Below are 20,978 nucleotides of genomic sequence, written 5' to 3'. Positions count from 1 at the left end.
CAGCAGTATTTGTCACAGATGATCACTACCTTGAAACACTCTCTTTACTTAGCATCCCAGGCTCCATACTCTCCTGCGTTTCCTATCTCACTGACTATTTCTTCTCAGTTTATTTTTCTGATTCCTCTTCATTACTCTAACATCTTAATGTTAGAGAGCAGGCCCCTTGGTCCTCTTATCTTCTTCCTCTATAGTTACTTCCTTGGTAACCTAATCCAGTCTCATGGTTTTAATACCATTCACATACTAATGACACCCAAACTTGTATCTCCAGCCCAGATAATTCCTGTTTGCCAAACTCATGTTCAAATACTTTCTTGAAATCTCTAGTGGATGTCTGGCTAATAGGCATCTCAAACATAACATGTCCCAAATCAAGCCCTGTTCTTCACCACCCTATCTAAGGCCCCCTCCAAAAAGTGTTTCCCTTGCAATTTCCATCATCTCAGTAAATGGCAACTCCCTTTTTCCAGTTACTCAGGCCAAAATCTTTGAGGTCATCCTGATTCCTCCTTCTCTAACTCCATCAAGAAATCTTTTGGTTTCTACCTTCAAAATACATGCTTGTAAAATAAGGACATCACAATTAGATTCATTTTGGAGGGCAGATACAGGTATACAGGTATATACCTATACCTTTAAGTACTTTTTCCCCAGTTTCTATTGTTTAAGTTCAGAAACAGACTAAATTCAAAAAACAAAATTAGAAAGAGAGAGAAAGAAAGAAAGAACAAATAAACATACAGTGGTTCAGAAATGAAATAAAGACTTTAAACTCACAGAAACACAGAACAAATAAAATTAATGACTAAGTCACCTATAAAAATGATAGGAAACTAAACAAGATTAAATAAAACAACAGAAGTATAATTCTCAAGAAGTAGAATAAAGCTGGGATATAATCTAGAATTTTTAAAAAGAAAATGTCAAGAAGCAATTAATTACTTACACATTTGGAAAAGCAAGAAATACTAGAATACTGTACCATAGAAGAAATATTTTTTAAAAGAAAAAAATGTAAGTCATAAGCTTCTTAAGGTCAAAAACTATGTTACATTCATCTCTTTATTCCCCATGGTATCTGCACGTAACTGATACTCAATAAAATTTTTTAAATGAACTATTCATTTATCATATAGCTAAATGTTAATTCTCCCTAAAAGAATATTCAAAAGCAGTCCCACAGTAATCCAAAGCAGAAACCAGGAATCGTTTTACTATAATTTCAACATGACATCAGACGGAAAAAATTTATTTGGGTTTCAAAAGTTACTAAGAAAAGATAAGTTTAGATTCTTAAAATAACTTATGTTGCCTAAATATTAATAAATACTTAAGAATATTAGTAAAAGAGGTCTTTTCTTTTTTAATAAGACAGAATGTATTTTTTTAAAAAGTAACAGCTGTTACTTTAAAACATCGCGTTTTAAATATAAGTTCACTAAAGTTAATTTACAAGTATTTTATACATTGTGAAATGATTACTAGTCAAGTAATTAACATGTGTATCAACTCACAGTTACCTGTGTGTGTGTGGTGTGAACACTTAAGATCTACTCTCTCAGCAGATTTCAAGTATACGATACAGCATTACTGTTTTCACCATGCTGTACCTTAGATCTTTATAAGTTATTCACCTACATAACTGAAACTTTGTACCCTTTGACAAAACTTCATTTCCTCCATCCCTACCCCAACACTCCTAGAAACAGCCATCTCCACTTCTATGAGTTCAGCTAAAAATATTTTTGAAAAATTAGTACCAGTTATACAAAATGCTTTATAAATTACAGAAACCTGGTCTTTAGGCAAAAAAAAAAATTATTTTTTATTATTTTTAGAAGGAAGCATAAATTGTAGAAAAATTTAAACTTGTTATGAAAGTAGGCGTTTCATTGCAAGTATACATGCCTAACTTAACCATATGTGAGCATAATATTTTAATCATGTGTAATCATCAAAAGAGCAGGCTAAAAAACAAAAAAGCACAGGTTAATATTTCTGTATTTCTATAAACAAAAATTCTGTTTATGGAGGATGTGGAACTGGGGAGGTTCATCACACATAGCCCTGCAAATGAGAAAACCTAAAACCGTTATAATTTAACATCCATGGTCTTTGTAGAGGATCTTTATAAAAGGATAAAAGAATTTTGTAGTGGAGTGGAGTGGCCTAATCATAGCTCACTGTAACCTCAAATTCCTGGGCTCAAGTGATCCTCCCACCTCAGCCTCCTGAATAGATGGGACTATAGGGGTGTGCCACCATGCCCAGCTAATTTTCAAGTGTTTTTTAGAGATGAGGTCTTACTATGTTGCCCAGGCTGGTCTGGAACTCCTGGCTTCAAGTGATCCTCCAGCCTTGGTGTGCCAAAGTTCTAGGATTACAGGCATGAGCCAACACACTTGGCCAAGGATTTCTTTTTGAAAGTTTAAATGTCATCCTAACTTTACAAACAGGCTATAATTCTGATGAATTGAAAAAATTGACATTAAATTTTTAAAAGCAATATATTCTACATAGCAATAAAAGCCTTACAAACTATATTATTAGATAGAGAAAAGAACAAAGACAAAAGCCTTGCAAACTCAAAAATATCTTTTCATATACCAATCTTGGGAATATTTTATGTAACCACTTAAAATAATGGCTTTTAAATTTTTACATAATATTTAATGATGTAATAGTGATGGCTTTATTAATAATGGTAATGCAACCTCAAAAAGAAAGCATTAACATTATTATATAGCAATAATTCAATTTTCTTTTTTCTTATTTCTAAATTATTTTATTCTTTTCCTAAACAAATGTCATTTAGAAGAAACTTCAAATTTAACAGAAATCTTCATTACATTTCTCAAAAACAAAACACAAAAATGTAAGGATTTTTGTGATGACAGATATTCCAAGAGATTATTATTTGAAAGGCAAAACAAACTTCTAAAATATTAGTGAAATTCCTTAAATTTCAAAAGATTGAAGCCAATTATACATATAAAACCAATCAACAGATATTTGATATCCTAGCTTATCAACATATTCCTACATATTCCCAAATTCCATAACATATTCCCAAATCAAAATGAGAAAAAAATTATTGCCATCTACCCCAAGTCAATCCCAAATTACCAAATATAAGCTAACATAAAACCATTCTATGTAAGTTTTTACACACCTCCAACACACTTTTGAACTCACTTGGGTAAATATGGATCTTTCCAACAGCAGCAGGAGTTTCTACAAAGTTATTTACCTTGTCCAGGTCTTGCAGTTACAGCTGCTCCAGCAGATGGCGGCTCAAACTCCTGTCAATTACAATCATGTTATTACAGTGACCTATTACAATATGCAATTTATAATAAAATAGTAGTGATATCACAGCCTTACCTTTGCTTTCTTTGAGTCTGGATCAAACCTTTCAAGAATTAATTTAGCCGTCTTATAAGTTTCTTTTTCCATGACTTCTTCAAGCTATGAACAAAAATTTCCACAAATTGTCACATTTTAAAACACACATACTACTTATTTTTATAAGTCCTATTCAAAAAGCATTCAAGTATAAGGCTTAAAATAAGTAACACATAATATATCCAGATAGAATGAAAGATTTCCTGTATTCAAATAATTAAAATCCAGATTTTAAAATGGTTTCTAACCTCTAATATGTTACTTGTATTTAACAGCTTTACTGCAAGGAAATACCAAATATTGCTAATTGTTTACATATAATGAGGAGAATAATTACATGCACCAACTTCAATAATGGAATGTGCAAAAATCTATCAGCCATCATTATTGGAAGTTATTAGACATGACAAGCAAATGACAGGCAATTCCTCAGATTTATTTCCTCATAGCACTTAATGCTATTAATTTAAAGAAGGTCGTTAGCCAAGAGCTTTACAAAATAAAATCTCTGTGCCAATTAACTGCTGTCAGCATCGATTTTAGATTATTTATTAGCATAAGCAATTAGCTTGCTGTAAATGCAATGAAAACTCACTAACTGGGAGAACAGCCATGGAATTTGCTCAAATGACTTCAAAAGATAACCCCCCCCCCCCGCTTTTTTTACTTAGATTCAAGCAAATTTAGAGGAAAAAACTGAAGGCAGTATTTAAGTAAAAATTTTACTGAGTTTTACACTCATACTAAGGACTGTAATTAAAACACTTTATTATTACAGCATTTTATTTACAATGTAATCAAATCACTTTATAGCTTAATACATGGGTTTAACTTAAAATATAATCACTAGTAAAGTATCATTTTAGCAGTTATGGCCTAACATCAAAAAAAGTTGAACTGTAGTACAAGACAGTCATAGTTATGACAAATTACCTAACATGTAGACAAAGTGCTTTTACAAAAACTGGAACAGAACCTTTTCCTTCTCAGTGACCACTGATAGTCACTTAGATTCATTAAATGTCATATTCATCCCAAAGGACTTTTATTTTAAAATGTATCCCAGAATACATTTACTGAGTTAAAAATATAGTTTAAAATATTAATATGCTGCCACAATAGCAGTTAACAGTTTCCTCATTAAACAGTCAATTCAACATACAAGATGCTAGGTGCTTAGATGAATCATTTTTTAACCTTAGTTTAGTGAAACTACAATATTTTCCTAATTATTTCAAAATTATGATAAATTCTCCAAATAAGTAAGTTGACTTTTCTGATGTAAAGAAAATGTTTACAGTATCACTTTACAGCTGGTAAAAAGAAAAAAAAAAGAAAAAAAAAAAACTAGGAATGGAGGTAGAGAGAGGGCATGATAGAATATATCCCCAAATCACCACAATCTACATGAAATATCAAAATACCAAATCCCTGATCTCTACAAATTAGATGTTTGATGTTTTAGACCAGTGTTGTGCAATAAAACTTTACATAATGATGGAAATGGTCTATGTCAGCATAACAGTAGCCACTGGGCTACATGCGATAAATGAGCACTTAAAATGTTGCTTGTGAAACTGAGGAACTGAATTTGTAGTTTTATTTCATTTTAAATAAGGTAAATTTAAACAACTATGTGGGGCTAGTGGCCACTGATTTGGAAAGCAAAGCTCTAGACTAAGACTACCACTAGGTTTTAAAAGAAGATTAGACACAACTGTGATCTTTAAAACAACCCAAAACTCAAAACCAAAATGCTACCTCATCAAATGATTGCAATTTCTGGTAGATTATTCAGCGAGTATTCATGTGTCTATGTTTTATTTATTTATCTTAAATCAAATTTCTAAAAGCACTAAGAGATGCAAATCTATTCCCCTTTTCTTTTGCATTTACTTATAACAAAATGTTTTCACATAACAGCTTAATTAACACATTTATCTATACAAAATTTTAAGTTAATAACATATGTTAAACAGACACTCTGATTAAGGGAAAGAACATGAACTTGAAATTTCTAAGTCAGAAAAGATCTAGGCTCAAAGCACATTTCCATTCTCAGAAAGATCGTGGGCACATTTGTTAGTCTCAGTTTCTCCTTTTGTAAGACAGATATATTAATATTTTCTTCATAGCACTATTGGGCAATTTAAATAAAATAGTATATGAGAAAGAGTCCACAACAGCTGCTAAAACACTAACCTAATTTTCAATGACATCTCAATTATTCAGAGTGGGTCTGAAACAAATAGTATTTCTTAATACTCAATATATTAATCACAAGATTCAGGAATGAGAAATTAGAATTCTCAGGAATTCCCTAAGTCATGAGTCATTCTGTATTTTTTATAATATTGTATTTTAAACATAATGAGTGAATTATTTTTACACAAAGTGAATTGTTTTTCTGTAGTATGATTATACTAAAAGTTTCAGGGCCCTTTTATTTAAAAAGATAGAATAATAAATAAATGGCTGAGTATTATAAATCAGCATTATTGTGATGAGATTATATATTTCAACAACATGTAAAAAATTATTTCTACTTGAAAATAGCCGTTTTATCAAAGAAAATATTAAAAGAAAGGAACACTAACACAAAATAAATTTCAAAAAATCTTTTAAATTTTTAATAAGTCTATGAATATTTGATATTGAAATTATCATTCTTCAAATAAAATTTTAAAACACACAAAACATTAATTGTCCTATCCAACATCCAACATTTATTCGTGACAAATATTCCAGATATAGAAGACTTTCTTTCATTTTGCATTGACATTCATCAAATTATTAAGAGTGCATCCAAAAGCATCTTCAATTCAGAGTATTAGGGAACATGTTATATCATATAAACTCATCCTTTTATCATGCTGAAATATTTTCTGCTTACCCTGATTTTGGTTTTGTTGTTGAAATTGATAATGTTTTTACTAATTCAGATTTTATATCATTTTCTGATTTCATATAGGAGTATTCCTCAATAATAGTCACATCTTTCCTCTTTGCATTTCTTCTGTTACTCTATAGCCTATATCACCATATTCAAACACCAGAAAAAGCCAGCAACTATTACTGGCTTGTTATAAAAGTATAATATTTGAAACTACTAGTAAGGTTAACAGCCCTACAAAGAATCACATGCTAAAATTGCCAATTTAAAAACTTCTTTTGATTCTAAAACTTATTTCATGGAATATCATTCATAGGATTTGTATAAAGTATACTTTATAAATTTATATAAATTATAGTATGTGTATAAACGTACTAACATTTATTTGCATGAATGACTCACCATTAATAAGAGAGAGAGCCATAAAAACACATTTGTAACATGGCCACAAAAGCAAGACTAACTGATTAGATTTTACCACTTCCCTTCTACATGCTTCTGTCAGGTTCCCAGAAATGTCAACATTAACCTGTAGCTCAGGACTTCGGCATTCGTACTCTTGCTTTCAACTGACATGAGTGGCTTCCTTTGAACCAGTAACATCTGTAGTTGATTGTTAAGCTTTAATTCTCAGAGAATTACAACACTTTTCTCCATATTCCCAGATTCTCAATTGATTTTTCTCAGGATTCACAAAAATATAAATTTCCTGAGAAATGCCAGAAAGGAATTATCACATAGAAATACTACTCTGGATAAAGCACAGAATTTTCATGAAAGCACTTAAAGAGGTAATTTTGACTTGTGCATTTGGAAGGAGCTTGATTTTAAACTGTTTTAAAGGAATGCTCATGGATGCAGAGGGATTATCTATTGCACAGATTACTCAATGATTTTTTTTAAAGGACCATAAAATATGTGAGTGGTAAAATCTATACATTCAATCTTGGAAATTTCTTAGATAACTGAAAATTCATTCCTAACTTTATTTTAATAAGTATATACTTATAGTAAGCTCTTAAAATTTACAACATTGTTAAGATGCTACTCATTTTCCTAATTCAATTTTTTAAACAATTGATTAATTCATATTCATCATTATAAATTATAATTTTACAAATTTCAAATTATTTTACAAATCTACTCAAATCAAAGAGATGCATGCCTAAGGAAACCACATATAACAAAATAGTAGTAGTATTAATTGTATTAATTTTGTTAGTGAAAGACAAAGGTTGGGACTTAGATAATTTTAGACTGTTAAGAATTATTTTTCTTGCAGTCATTTCAATAATGAAAGTATTTTAAAACTACAACTGTAGCATTTAAACCTAAACATCAATGAACAAGATCAGTTTTGGTTATGTTTGGCTGTTCCTCAAAAGTAATGTCTCTTCTTTTGCTTCTCACTACTAGCATGATCATTAGTTAGCACTGTGCTCCTTACTAATTTATCCTCAACGCCTATTTTTCCCAAAGTGTAAAGCTACTCAAACAAAGCAGCTCTGTTAAGGGACTGAGTAGTAAAGACCAGGGACTAGTTCCAATAGCAACAGTATTATAACCAACAACAATCAAGTCAATGCAAATTGTGTTCTCTAATTAATAAAGTGAATTAGAGCCAATACATTTTTCTTTAGTTATACTGCAAGAGAAATGCTATACTGAATTATCCTATAAACTGACGCCTCATGAATCATTTAGATATACAGAGCTACTGAACCTTGAACTGAATTTCCCAACAGTTGTCAGACTTAGATGGAGCATCTTTTATGTTGTGATTCCTTCAAGGGCTATTAAAAAGCAGTAAATAGCTTGGGCTGCCCTTTCACAGAATATTCCAAGTCTTCTCCGTTACTCTACTAAGAGATTTTCCCCAATCATGTTTTTCCACATTCTGTTTTCTGGTCATGTGATGTCACTAACATGGGGCTGCTTCTCATCACTTAAATTCTTTTCTTTTTTTTTTTTTTTTTTTCTGTTTTTCTTTTGTCTTCCTCTTTGTCTTTTCTACTTTAACCAATATTTTTCTATTTTGATACAACCAGGGCTTGGCTCTGGTCACCACTACAAGATCTTTTTTTCATTAATGTCTCATCAGCAACCCAAACCAATCATCACAACTTCTATATCACCAAGACCATCAGTATCCCCTCAATTTGAATTTATGGCTGTTCCGTAATGTGTAGAATGACAGAAACACAATGTTTCTATGTTTGAATTTAGGACTATCAAAATTGCCAATATAGTTTTGACAAATACCTCACAGAATACCAAAGAAGGATCAAACAAAGCTAAGGAATCCCTCCAGAATTAAAGTTCCTTTACTTTTCAGGTACTTAAAACCTTCAAGACCAGTGTCTTTTATCACCAATTTGCAGTACAATTTTTAACATTAGTCTTAACTGTCATAATTTTTATTACTTTCATACATAATTACTTGTTACATACTAGACTAAAATATATTGAATTGATCACTTGCATCTGATTTTCATTAAATAAGTTTCCATATAATACTCTCAGCAATTATCATTTTCACATTTCAAAAATAATCATATCAAAAACATAAGTAATTCTAAGACCAATTCACTTATTATAAACTATTATACATCAACCTCTAAACATCTACAGCCCTTTCTCTCTGTCTCTCTCTTTTTTTTTTTTTTTAAGAGACTGGGTTTTGCTATGTTGCCCAGGTTGGCCTTGAATTTCTGAGTTCAAGGATCCTCCCACCTCAATCTCCTAAGTGGCTAGGAGAACCACCGCACCCAGCTTGGGCCCTTCCTCTCTTACTGTTGGCCCTCTTTCCAAGGCATCTGAAGGATGCATTTAACTAGCCCCACAGTAGACATCCATGTGATCAGAGCTGCTGATAGAAAGTGGAAGACACTGAAGAAAAAAATTTTCTCTCCTCCTTTGTTCAATCTTTTCATGTTGAATTTGTCTCTTACAATCAATTTCCTGATTCCCTCTCTCTTGGCCTTATGGTATCAAGAAAACCTGAGAACTGACATATATAGATATTTGGTCCTTTTTTTGGCTCTAATAAACAATCTGGGTACCCACCCTTTTACCCTCTCTGCCTCATTTAGTCCTCCAATATGATTCATTTACTTACTTCTCAGCTTCCAACTGACACAGAGCCTCAGAATCTCAAAAGTCCAAATAAACTACTTTTTCCTGTCAATCATTATTAACTAGCAAAAATATTCATAATTTAGTTTCATCATTAAAATGCTATCTAAAAGCATACTTGTTCCTTGGACAGTCATTAACTTACAACATATAAACATTAATTATTCAGTTCTTAACTTATTCGTTTTATATAAATTAACTTTAAATAAAAGTTAACTTACTATTTTTTTCTTCTGGGATTTTAAATCATCCAATGCTTCATCTAGAAAACAAGATTTAAATCAAATATTAAGATTCTTAGATATAAGAAAAAATCATGCCAAATGCTATACATTAAGCAAACACAAGAAGACTTTCTCATTTTAGGATTTCTCTAAATTTAACTAATGTGTAAAGACAAAAATTATCTCAACCTTTAGCCACATACAGGGCATATTTTTGCCTGTATTATATATTACAAACCATTTAGGAAAAAATAAATAGACCATATAGAATAACACACTTTTCCAAATTTAAAAATATATTTTTAAATGTTTCCAGGAACATTACCTTCTATTACTTCTCTTTCAATACCCTACCCACATTAATTTACAAAATTAATACCAAATCTATTTTTATATTTTATACATTGGTAGTAAAATGTTCTCTGTTTATAAGGAAAGAAATACATACTTTGTTGAGTTAGTTAACCCTCAAGATATTGAGCACTTAATAAAGAAAACCTTTTGAAAATCTATATTATTGTACCTGAGGCAGGGCTTGGAAAGTAATACTAATAACTTTCTATTTATTTATTTATTTATTTATTTATTTATTTATTTTTGAGACAGAGTCTCACTCTGTTGCCCAGGCTACAGTGCTATGGCGTCAGCCTAGCTCACAGCAACCTCAAACTCCTGGGCTCAAGCAATCCTTCTGCCTCAGCCTCCAGAGTAGCTGGGACTACAGGCATGCGCCACCATGCCCGGCTAATTTTTTCTATATATTTTTAGTTGTCCAGATAATTTCTTTTTATTTTTAGTAGAGACAAGGTCTCGCTCTTGCTCAGGCTGGTCTCAAACTCCTGAGCTCAAATGATCTGCCCGCCTCAGCCTCCCAGAGTGCTAGGATTACAGGCATGAGCCACCGTGCCCGGCCCTAATAACTTTTCAAAATCAAACATTTCTAAGATTTGTCTGCTGCTATAGGTTGGCATAGTGGAACACATTTCAGAGGATACCATTTATGAATGTCAATGTCTGCTTTACAAATTTATTTAGGTTTCTGGGTTTTATCTAAAAATATTTAATACAAATAGGAATACTATTTCATATAGAAATAAAAAAGAGTTATAACCTGATTTAAAAATGTCAACACTCAAAAAGTTTTAGATTTTGCAGCATTTCAGATTTTCAGATTTGGGATGCTCAACCTGTTTAATAATACTACTTAAGTTCAATTTTTTGTAATTTAGGTCTACCAGTGAAAAGAATGGAATATTTTGGGGGATGGATAACATTTCACTTAATTGAGGGTCAAAGTTAAGGGTTCTCCATCATCAAAATTGACTGCAAATGATAATCCATTAATGCTGATCTGTAATGAGAATTTATACATTTGATTTTTTTAAAATGTCTTTTTACACAGGTAAACACTGCCAAATATTGGTATCAATCCATGAGCAATGATTTTAACTGAGCAGATTCATCATTTGGAAGACATTTATAAAACTCTATTAGAGTCTTCTCTTGATATTTGCCTTTTAGATTGTCATTACATTGCAAATTAATCACTTCCAAAGATTGAAGCTCCTCAATTATATAAGTAAATGGTTTAGAAATATGAAAAATTCCTTTGCACTTGCACTGAGGTCTAAAAAATGCTGCTGAAACTATATTTTGAGCTCAGATAACACATCTGCTGCAAATTTGGGTGGGAATGGTGATCTTGCTTCTTGTTTTAACTTTTCATAGCACTTTTTTAAAGTTACTTTTTGTCATTACAATGTTAGTTGTTTTCCATATGACTTTATCACAGTATAGGTTTTGGATATACACATTGCTTTGTATTACAATTTTAGGTTGGATTCATTAAGAACCATTTTCAAGTCTGTAGCAGAAGCCAATTTCCAAGGCCAGTTGGTATTCAAATACAGAGGTTGAGGTGGTTCTCATTCAGAAATATTTCAGTCTGGGCTCTTGAGCTCTAAATATTATTATACAATAAAACTTTACTACTGCTAAGCCATCAAACTGCTGTGTGGTAGGGCTAGTCAAGATATTCAACTTCTATTTCTGATAAAAGTTCACGTAACTGACAATGGTTAAGGTCCATGAGAGTAAATTAAGTTCCCCTTGATACTAGTAGTTCAAAAACACAATGACAAACTCAAATATGCTCTGCAAAGTACATGCTGTTGAATCGTACAATGAATACCCATAGAATTTAACACCTTACAGTTTCATGAGCTTTGTAAATTTGTCCAACTAAGCCTTTTTCTGCTACACATACTTTCTTACCACCAATAGTTATAATATGTCTTTGCAGTTCCACTTCAGGTTGTAGTAAATTGGTGTTTTCTCAACTTCTTCGAAAATATTCTCACCTGATGGTGTTCCACACAGACTTTTTACAGAGGCTAATTCTTCAGTCACTTCAAGCTCAGAGTTGACGCCTCAAATAAACTACAATTGAGTGGTATCAGTAACATCTGTCAACTCATTAAGAGACAGGAAGATCACTTCAAATCATTTGCCTTGTTTTTTAATTGACTATTCACGTTGCTCCCAATTTTCTCAATTCTTCAAGCAACTGTTCTTGCTGAAAGGCTACTAGTGTTAAATAAGTATACTTCTCTGAATGTTTTCTGCTGCTGCAGCAATCACACACAATTTAATTAATTCACCATTGGTAAATGGCTTTCCTAAACTTCACAAACAAGCCACTCAGAAACTTACTTTGGCCAAAGCCCCATTTTCACTTTTTATGAAGAAATTCTGCAATGATGAGATATTTCATTTTAAATTTTCTAATTTTTATGACCATTGCTTTTCTGTGAGTTGGGAATATAATGATGAGAACTTACTTTGGTAATGTCAATATATATTGTACTCTTTTAGCACAGGTATAATGTCACTGCATAATAAACATAATGATTTACATTTTGATAACAAAACAGTACACACTCCATTGTGCCCTAAAATTGCAACATGCAAACTTCACTCTTCTCTTTTTTTGTTGTTTTCATATGATGGATCTGTACTGAGAATAAAAAAATAAAATAAAATTGTCACAGTTCAATACTCATGGCACTTAAAATGCTGTCAAGTTACAACAGCATCACTGTGATTGGTCGTGCAACAGTCTGAAGTGATGAGATGTGATTTGTCTAACAAGAGTCTGAACTGAGAAGAGCATCACATACAGTCTGTCACAACTACTCAATTCTGCCACTGTAGAATGAAAGCAGCTGAAGACAACAAATACGGGCATGGTTGTGTTTCAATAAAAATTCAAATTTAAATTTCATATAAATTTTACATGTCACAAAATATTATTCTTTTTAATTATTTCAATAATTAAAAAATGTAAAAGCCATTCTTAGACCATGAGCTGTGCAAAGCAGTGGGCAACACTTGCTCACAGGCTGTAGTTTACCAACCCCTGCTTTAATTTATACTGGGTCCAACTTGCAAAACAGAAGAGCTAAAAGTAATAATGAATAAAAAGCAAGGAAAACACCAATAGCTTCAGGCTTTAAAAAAATACTTTTATGCTTTAAAAAGTATAAGACTAAAAGACAATCTTTTATAAAGTCTACTTTGAATGTATATACAATGCCTATTCAAATCAATTAGTAAAATTTTAAAAATAAAAAGGACCTCTAACAAATTTAAAGCAAAAAATCCCTTTATATAATAACCACATCCAGATCTGCCTATAAATTGAAATATTCATACATTTGATTTTCTTAAAGAAGTGTTCCAGAGGACTCTGAAATAAGACTTCTTACATCTTCTACTATTTTGTTATTCCTTGACATCAGAGAGCATATTTGTCATAAACTTCTTATCCTCCCACCATCTGCCATCTTAGTAAATATCACTGAAAACAATACCATAGGCTTAATTTCCCTAATCTGATAAAGTGTTAATATTTTTAAAAACCACAGCAAGCTTTTCCACTGAAATCAGGAACTAGACAAGGATATCTGCTATTCCCACTTCTAGTGAATATTGTACTGGGTCCTAATTTATTTAAGCAAGCAAAATGAAAGAATAAGGATTGGAAAACAAGAATCAGTACCATCAGCTCACATTTGTATAACACTTTGCAATTTTTATATGTTTTCACATAGTTACATTTAATACCTGTAAGAGTCCTACCAAAACAAATATTTCTGTTCCCATTTTATAAATTAGGAAACTGAGGTTTAAAGAACTTGTTTGCAGGATGTAAATATGGCCAGTGGTGTGGCTGGAGCAAAAGTGAAAAAAAGGAGGGCGGAAGAAGATGAAGTCAGAGAAATAAGCATAAGCCAGAAGTCAGGGTAAGAATTCAGATTTCATTCTGGCTGCAATGGGAAGCCATTAGAGAATTTCAAGCAAAAGACACATAAGATCTGATTTATGCCTTAAAAATACATGGGTTAGGATGCCAGTGCAGTTATAAAGCAAGAGATGACAATGACCTGAATTAGAACGGTAGTAGTAAAGAAGATGAGAACTGGTCAGACTCAAGATAATTCTGGAAGTAAAGATGATATGACTTGCTCGTAAAATGGATGAATATGAAAGGAAAATCAAAAATGGCTCCCAGGTTTTTGGTCTGTGATGGTTAACTTTATGTGTTAACTTGACTGGGCCACAGGGTGTCCAGATACTTGATCAAAAATTATTCTGGGTCAAACACTCTGTGAAGGTGTTTTGGTGTGAGATTAACATTTGAATCAGTAGACTAAGTAAAGCAGATTGCTCTCCCTAGTAAGGTAGCCTTCAATCAGTTGATTGGTTAAGAAGGTTAATCTCCCTTCAAGTAAGAGGAAACTCCCCATGCCTGCCTGCCTTGAGCTAGGACATCCATCTCTTCCTGCCTTCAGACTCAAACTGAAACATCGGCTCTTTCTGGGTCTTGAACCTGTCAGATTTCAGACTAGAACTTACACTGTTGGCTCTGCTTGTTCTCAGGCCTTCAGATTCAGATTGGAACTAAACCATTAGCTCTCCTGGGTCTCCAGCTTGCTGACTGTATGTTTTGGGACTTCTCAGCCTCCATAACTACATGGGCCAATTCCTAATAATAATAATAAAAATAATAATAATATCTCCTATTTCTGTTTCTCTGGAGAACCCTAATACAAGTCTTAAAAATTAGTTGTATAGGATTAACTATTTATAGAAATGGGGAAGACACGGGGAGGAGCAGATATGAGGGAGTAGGGGTAAAGGGGAAAAGCAATAATAATTCTATTTTAGCCATGTTAAGTATGAGATGCCTACTAAACTCCCAAGTGGAAATGTCAATTACACAGGTATACAAGCCTGTAGCTGAAGGGAAGAGTCTTGGCTGGAGATTTAGATTTGGGAAACACTAACAAATACACAATATTTAAATCTGTGGGAATAGATAAAATCACCTAGAGATATACTGTCCAATACAGTAGACACTGGCTACATGGGGCTATTTAAATTTAAACTAATTAATATTAAATAAAAGTTAAAATCCAGTTCTTCAGTTGCACTAGTCACATTTCAAGTGCTCAGTAGCCACAAATGGCTAGCAAATACCATATTGGACAGTAGATACAGATTATTTTCTTCATCACAGAAGATTTGATTATGCAGCATAGACCTAAACAAATTATCAAAAAGAGAAAGCCATGGACAAACTTCTAGTAGAGGAAGTATATGCAAACAAAACTAAAAAGAAACGACCAGTGAAGTGCTGTCAAAGAAGCTTAAATATAAAAATGTCTCAAGAAAAAGAGCAAATAACTGAATTCATTCAAAGGCTATTAAGAAATCAAGCTGGATAAAAAAAGAGAACTGACTACTGGCTTTGACAAGACACTGATCACTGGTGACCCTGAAATGAGCAACTACAGTAAAAAGTAGTGGAAACAAAAATCAAACAAAGTAGTTTGATAAGGAATAGGTGGGGGAAAAAAGAGATACTAACTATAGACAGTTTTTTAAGAAATTTTATTTTGAAGAGGAAAGAGAAACGAGTGGTAACTTAAAAGGAAGATGGGGTCAGGATTGGTCCCCCCCAGATGGTTTACTGAGGCAGGATTATATGCCAATAGGAATAATCCAATAGAAACAGATGATGCAAAAGGGAAGATAACTGCAAAAGATAGCCATAAGAACAAAGTTCTTGAGATAGCCAGAGTATTTAGAATTCAGAGCATAAATAAGGATGGCCATAGATGAGATCAAGGCTAGTCTTCCAGAATACAATGAATGATGAGAACATACTGAGTACAATACTTTATTGATACACAGCCAGCCCTTCCATACGGGAGAGTTCTACATCTGCAGATTCAACCAACCACGGATCAAAAATATTCAGAAAAACGAATAACAATACAACAATAAAAAATAATACAAATTTTAAAACAATACAGTATAGCCACTATTTACATAGCATTTATATTATAATAGGGATTATAAGTAATCTAGAGATGATTTAAAATATACTGCAGGATATGCATAGGTTAGATGCAAATACTATGCCACTTTATATACAGGACTTGAGCATCTTCATATTTTGGTATCCTTAGAGGTCCTGGAACCAGTCCCCTGCAGATACTGAGGGATGATGGATTTGGTGGTAGAGGTAGCTCTCATCTGTTTACATCCATTTTATGTATAAAGTGAGACTATCAGTTAAGAGTGGCCATGTAGATGGCAGATTTTGTGGAGTTTTGCTTGTTTGTGGCTTTTTTTTTTATTAATACTTAATTGTTGGTTGGTTTGGTAAGATTTGATTTTTGGTTTTTGTTGGGCAGGTAGGTATTAGTGATATGAGGAGAAATACAATATCAAACAATGCTCTCAAACAGAAAAAAAAAGTAAATTTACTAAGGAACTATAATAGGACCATACAGCCGTACTGAATGTTCATTTGATATCTGCAATCATAGATTTAAAATAAGTCTGGTCAGCATGTTTTATGGATTTTCTTCTAACAAATTTAGTTGTTCTGGTAAAATTAAGCATATAAATGTATTTAACTAAAATAATGTTTTGCCAGCCACAGGTCAAGCATATAATTGTATTTAACACGTTGACTGCCACACTAGAAAAAAAATTTTTTGCCCTAGAGCCACAGAGTTTTATTAAACAAAATGATCCTTTCTAATTTGTTATTTTTTATTGTTTTCTGTTCGTGAGTTTTTTTTTTTTTTGAGACAGAGTCTCGCTCTGTTGCCCAGGCTAGAGTGCCATGGTGTCAGCCTAGCTCACAGCAACCTCAAACTCCTGGGCTCAAGGGATCCTCCTGCCTCAGCCTTCCGAGTAGCTGGGACTACAGGCATGTGCCAACATGCCCAGCTAATTTTTTCTATATGTATATTTTAGTTGTCCAGATAATTTCTTTCTATTTTTAGCAGAGACGGGGTCTCCCTCTTGCTCAGGCTAGTCTCGAACTCCTGACCTTGAGCGATCCTCCCGCCTTGGCCTCCCAGAGTGGTAGGATTACAGGCATGAGCCACCTCGCCCGGCCTGTTTGTGAGTTATATGTAACGCAATCCACATTTTTAGAATTAAATTGTCAATACTAATTGTAACAATAAGAACATCAACAAGTAAGATTTTCATGAACCAATGCAGGGTTTTGCTTCACGAGGCCCCAGGCTCAAAACTAGCCTAAATTAAATACAACTCACATGGCAGTCAATGTGTTAAACAGGGTAGGCGTTGCCAGATTAAGTAGGATGGGAAGAAGGGGCAAAGGAGTCAAGCAAATGGTCACTGGGTTAGAGCATAGGGCCTAAACTCAGCAGAAGAAAAGAGTGATCGTGAGTAAGGAGGGCAATTTGAAAGTCATATATTTATACAAACTTTATTTGGATCCTGAGTCAAACAAATTATTTTTTAAAACAAATGATATTTATGAGATAACTGAAAATTTAGTATTTTTATATTTGTTACTTTATGATATTAAAAATTCTTTTCTAGGTATGAAAATGTATATTATAGACAGATATATCTGGCATATATTTCAAAATAATACAGGGGGTGAAAAAGTGGGAGGTGGTAAAAATGAAACAAGACTGACCATGAGCTGGTAATTGTTTAGGTTGGGTAAGAGATACAGGAAGGTTCATTAGGCTATTTAGTCTACTTCTGTATATATTTGAAATTTTCAATAATAAAAAAATTAAAACAAGAAAAAACAAGTTATACGTAAAATTTATTTAAAATGAAATGTGTATATGTCTGGTTAGTTATAATTCATAGTTTTAAGACCTGAAAACCTTTAAAACTTGTACAAAAATTAAACAAATACAGAAGGAGATTTTATCAAAATTTTCAATAAAAACAAGGGGCCAATGGGCTGTGAGGTTAAAGAGAGTGATGCAATTAATGGAACAAATCAAAAGATGTGTAATTGTATTCTACTCTATAATAAAACAAGTTTTCTATAAGGATTAGTTTAACAAATATAATTTCTCTTGATTTAAAGAAATGTTTGTTTTGTGTAAGAAAAATTCTAACTGAAAAAGATGGAAATAACACAAATTAAAAATAGAACCATTTTGATCATTCAAAACCTTTCTTATGTTTTACAATAAACAACTCTTCACTATTTAACCACATTGTCATTTCAATATATTTTACAACCTGCCTTATAAACCAACATACTATAAGATAGTTTTCTTTAATATTTATAAAAACTTGGAAATTAAACTTACTATTTCTTTCTGTTCTCTTGGAAAAGAAGAAAATAAGTACTGTTCTTATGCTCCAGATGCTAAAGGGGAAGCAAAATTCAGAAACAAAAACCATCATTAGGATGAGTGAATTAGAAGCCATATAAAATGAAAGCAAATATATTATGTTTTTCCAATTAGAGTTAGGTACATTGCTTCCTTTTATATATCGAAAACCAAAAAATACTTCTGTCAGAAAACATCAGAAGTCTACCTGTGCTTTGAAAAGAGGAATTCTCAACATCAAATCCATGACCTTCTGAGCGTCCCCTTAAATTGTAAAATTGTCTTTGTGTACGAAAGTTCATTCCTCTAGAGAAAAGACTGCTTTCATCAATCTGAAGGGAGTCTATGAATCCTCCAAAAGATTGAGAACAATATTATAGAATCCCTTCTTACTAAGTAAGCATCAACTCCAAAAATTTATCTTTTCTATTCTTATACATTAAGGGAAAAGCATAGTTTGCTTTTATAAATGTTAGAGCATTATACCAACCAACATAAGTTGCTACTCCTTCCCTATTATTTAATATTATAGAGATCTTCTCTACTCAGTAGAATAAATTATGGGGGGGGGGACAAAAAACCTTACCTTTAAATAAATACTTGCTAAGTAAACTTAGCTACATACCTCCTCCCAAAGATTTTACAAGGATAATTCTTTAGGCCTTGCATTAAGACATCAAATGGTATGAAAAGTATTAAAAGAAATTCAAAGAATGACCCTAATCACAAACTTGTCAAAGTCATTTCTTAAATTCAATGTAAAAATAGCAAAATATCTCTTTCTCCATACAGCATGGCAGAAGTAAGTATACAAACATTATTAATCATTTTATAAAAGAAATACATATCAGGATATAAGTTCAGAATATAGGTATGAAAATTAATTCTTCACTCTAAAATATGGCATTACCATTCTGGGGACTCAATCTGCAAGGCAGTCACCAGTGATCCCTGTCTCCTGGTATTCATACCACTGTATAGTCCCCTCTCACCAGTGTTGGTCTGTGTGACCAACAGCATATGGCAGAAGTCATAGTATGTCACTTCAAGATTAAGTTATAAAAGACTGCAGCTTCCATTTTGGGCCTCCTCTTTCACTTGCTGCCTTTCTCTCTCTCTCTGTCTCTCAGATTACTTGCTCTGAAAGCAGCCAGCTGTCATGACATCAGAACAGTAAGGAAAATCTATGGAAAGGCCCATGTGGTGAGGAACAGAGGTATGTGGCAAACACTCAACAAAGAACTGATGCCTGCTAACTACTATTAGTAGTTAGCATGTGTGACCTTAGAAGTAGGTTAGGGAAAAATTAGCCAAAATATACAAGACCACACCAGATATCATCTTTGTATTTGGATTCAGAACCCATTTTGGTGGTGGCAAGACAATTGGCTTTGGCATGATTTACAGTTCCTCAGATTATACAAAAAAAAAAATGAAGCCAAATACTGACTTGCAAGAAACAGCCTACATGAACAGAAAAAGACCTCAAGGAAACAGCAAAAGGAATATTAGAACACAATGAAGAAAGTCAGGAGGGTTGCAAAAGCCATTGTTGATGGTGGCAAAAAGAAATAAAGTGTCTAGCCATGAACTGGAGATTGAGTAACAGCAGAAGGAGTAAAGATTCTACAATGATTTTATCTGCAGTAATTGTGTGGATTTAGTTAAGGCTTGAGATGACTGTAGCCCCAGCCAATAGCTTAACTGTAATTATATAAGAACAAAAGACCTTAAGCCAGAACTACCCAGCTAAGCTGCTCCCAGCATTCCTGCCCCTCAGGAGCTGTGAGACATAATAAACATTTGTTGTTTTAAGCTACTAAGTTCTGGGGGTAATTTGTTACACAGCAATAGATAATACACATTTTTTATATCATGATAATTTATTTTTATGATATGAAAACATCAAAATAAGTAGCACTAGATTCCTACATGGTACTTGCACAATTACCTCACAGTAAAAAAGACACTGAGCATTGTCCTTAACAAGGGTAGGGAGGTAAGGAGAGAGGAAAGTTAAGCATAGTATCCATAACCCTTTAAGGATCCTACTATAGTAGAAAAAGCCTATAATATTTTTCCACTGCAAACCCACTGAAATAGTAACAAGCTGAGAGAGAAGTTTTAGTGAGAGACTACAAAGAAAGAAAATAGGGAACAAGAGAGAAAGTATTGCAGAGATACTGGCTAGAATTCTAGTGTGGGAAATTAGTATAGTGAGCTTTTTCTAGTTTTAAAGCTTTTTTTTTTTAATTCAGTCTTTGGAGTATTAAGATCACAACTCTTATTTTATTTGCCTTTGCCCATTGTTTTATTTTCAACCTTAAAAAACACTTAGTTTTAAATATGTTAGTTTACATTATAGTGTTGGGTTTTATTTCATGATACAGTCTGAAAGTCTTTTCTTTCTAGAAAAAAGTCACTAATGATAGTATAGGAAATTAGTAAATTTTCTTGAGTCAATGCTTTTTAAAAAGTATATATAATTTTCAAAGTATAAAAACTACAATTGAAATTTACTCTCTTCAAAATAAAACTCACTAGATCTCCCTTTGTGGACAATAAACTATTGGTTTTTATCAGAACTACTCCTGGGGAAAATGAGCTATCAAACAATAAATA

At 32.6% G+C, this 20,978-nt stretch overlaps 1 protein-coding gene across 4 annotated transcripts in view; it reads right to left on the bottom strand.

The window, feature by feature from the left end:
* LNPK (lunapark, ER junction formation factor) overlaps window positions 1–20,978 on the bottom strand; it is a 63,401-nt gene that overhangs the window by 23,015 nt on the left and 19,408 nt on the right. For all 4 annotated transcript variants that reach the window (XM_045559016.1, XM_045559017.1, XM_045559018.1 and 1 more), the window contains 4 exons: window positions 18,333–18,391; window positions 9,658–9,698; window positions 3,388–3,471; window positions 3,254–3,305 (listed from right to left, as the gene is read on the bottom strand). In XM_045559016.1, coding sequence (XP_045414972.1) covers window positions 3,254–3,305; window positions 3,388–3,471; window positions 9,658–9,698; window positions 18,333–18,391 — 236 coding nt within the window. The remainder of the gene's footprint in view (window positions 1–3,253; window positions 3,306–3,387; window positions 3,472–9,657; window positions 9,699–18,332; window positions 18,392–20,978) is intronic.

Source organism: Lemur catta, chromosome 8 (genome assembly GCF_020740605.2).
Source record: "Lemur catta isolate mLemCat1 chromosome 8, mLemCat1.pri, whole genome shotgun sequence".
In the NCBI taxonomy this organism is placed as follows: Eukaryota; Metazoa; Chordata; class Mammalia; order Primates; family Lemuridae; genus Lemur; species Lemur catta.
Note: the sequence above shows the minus strand (reverse complement) of the source record. Positions and strands in the feature narration are given on the sequence as shown.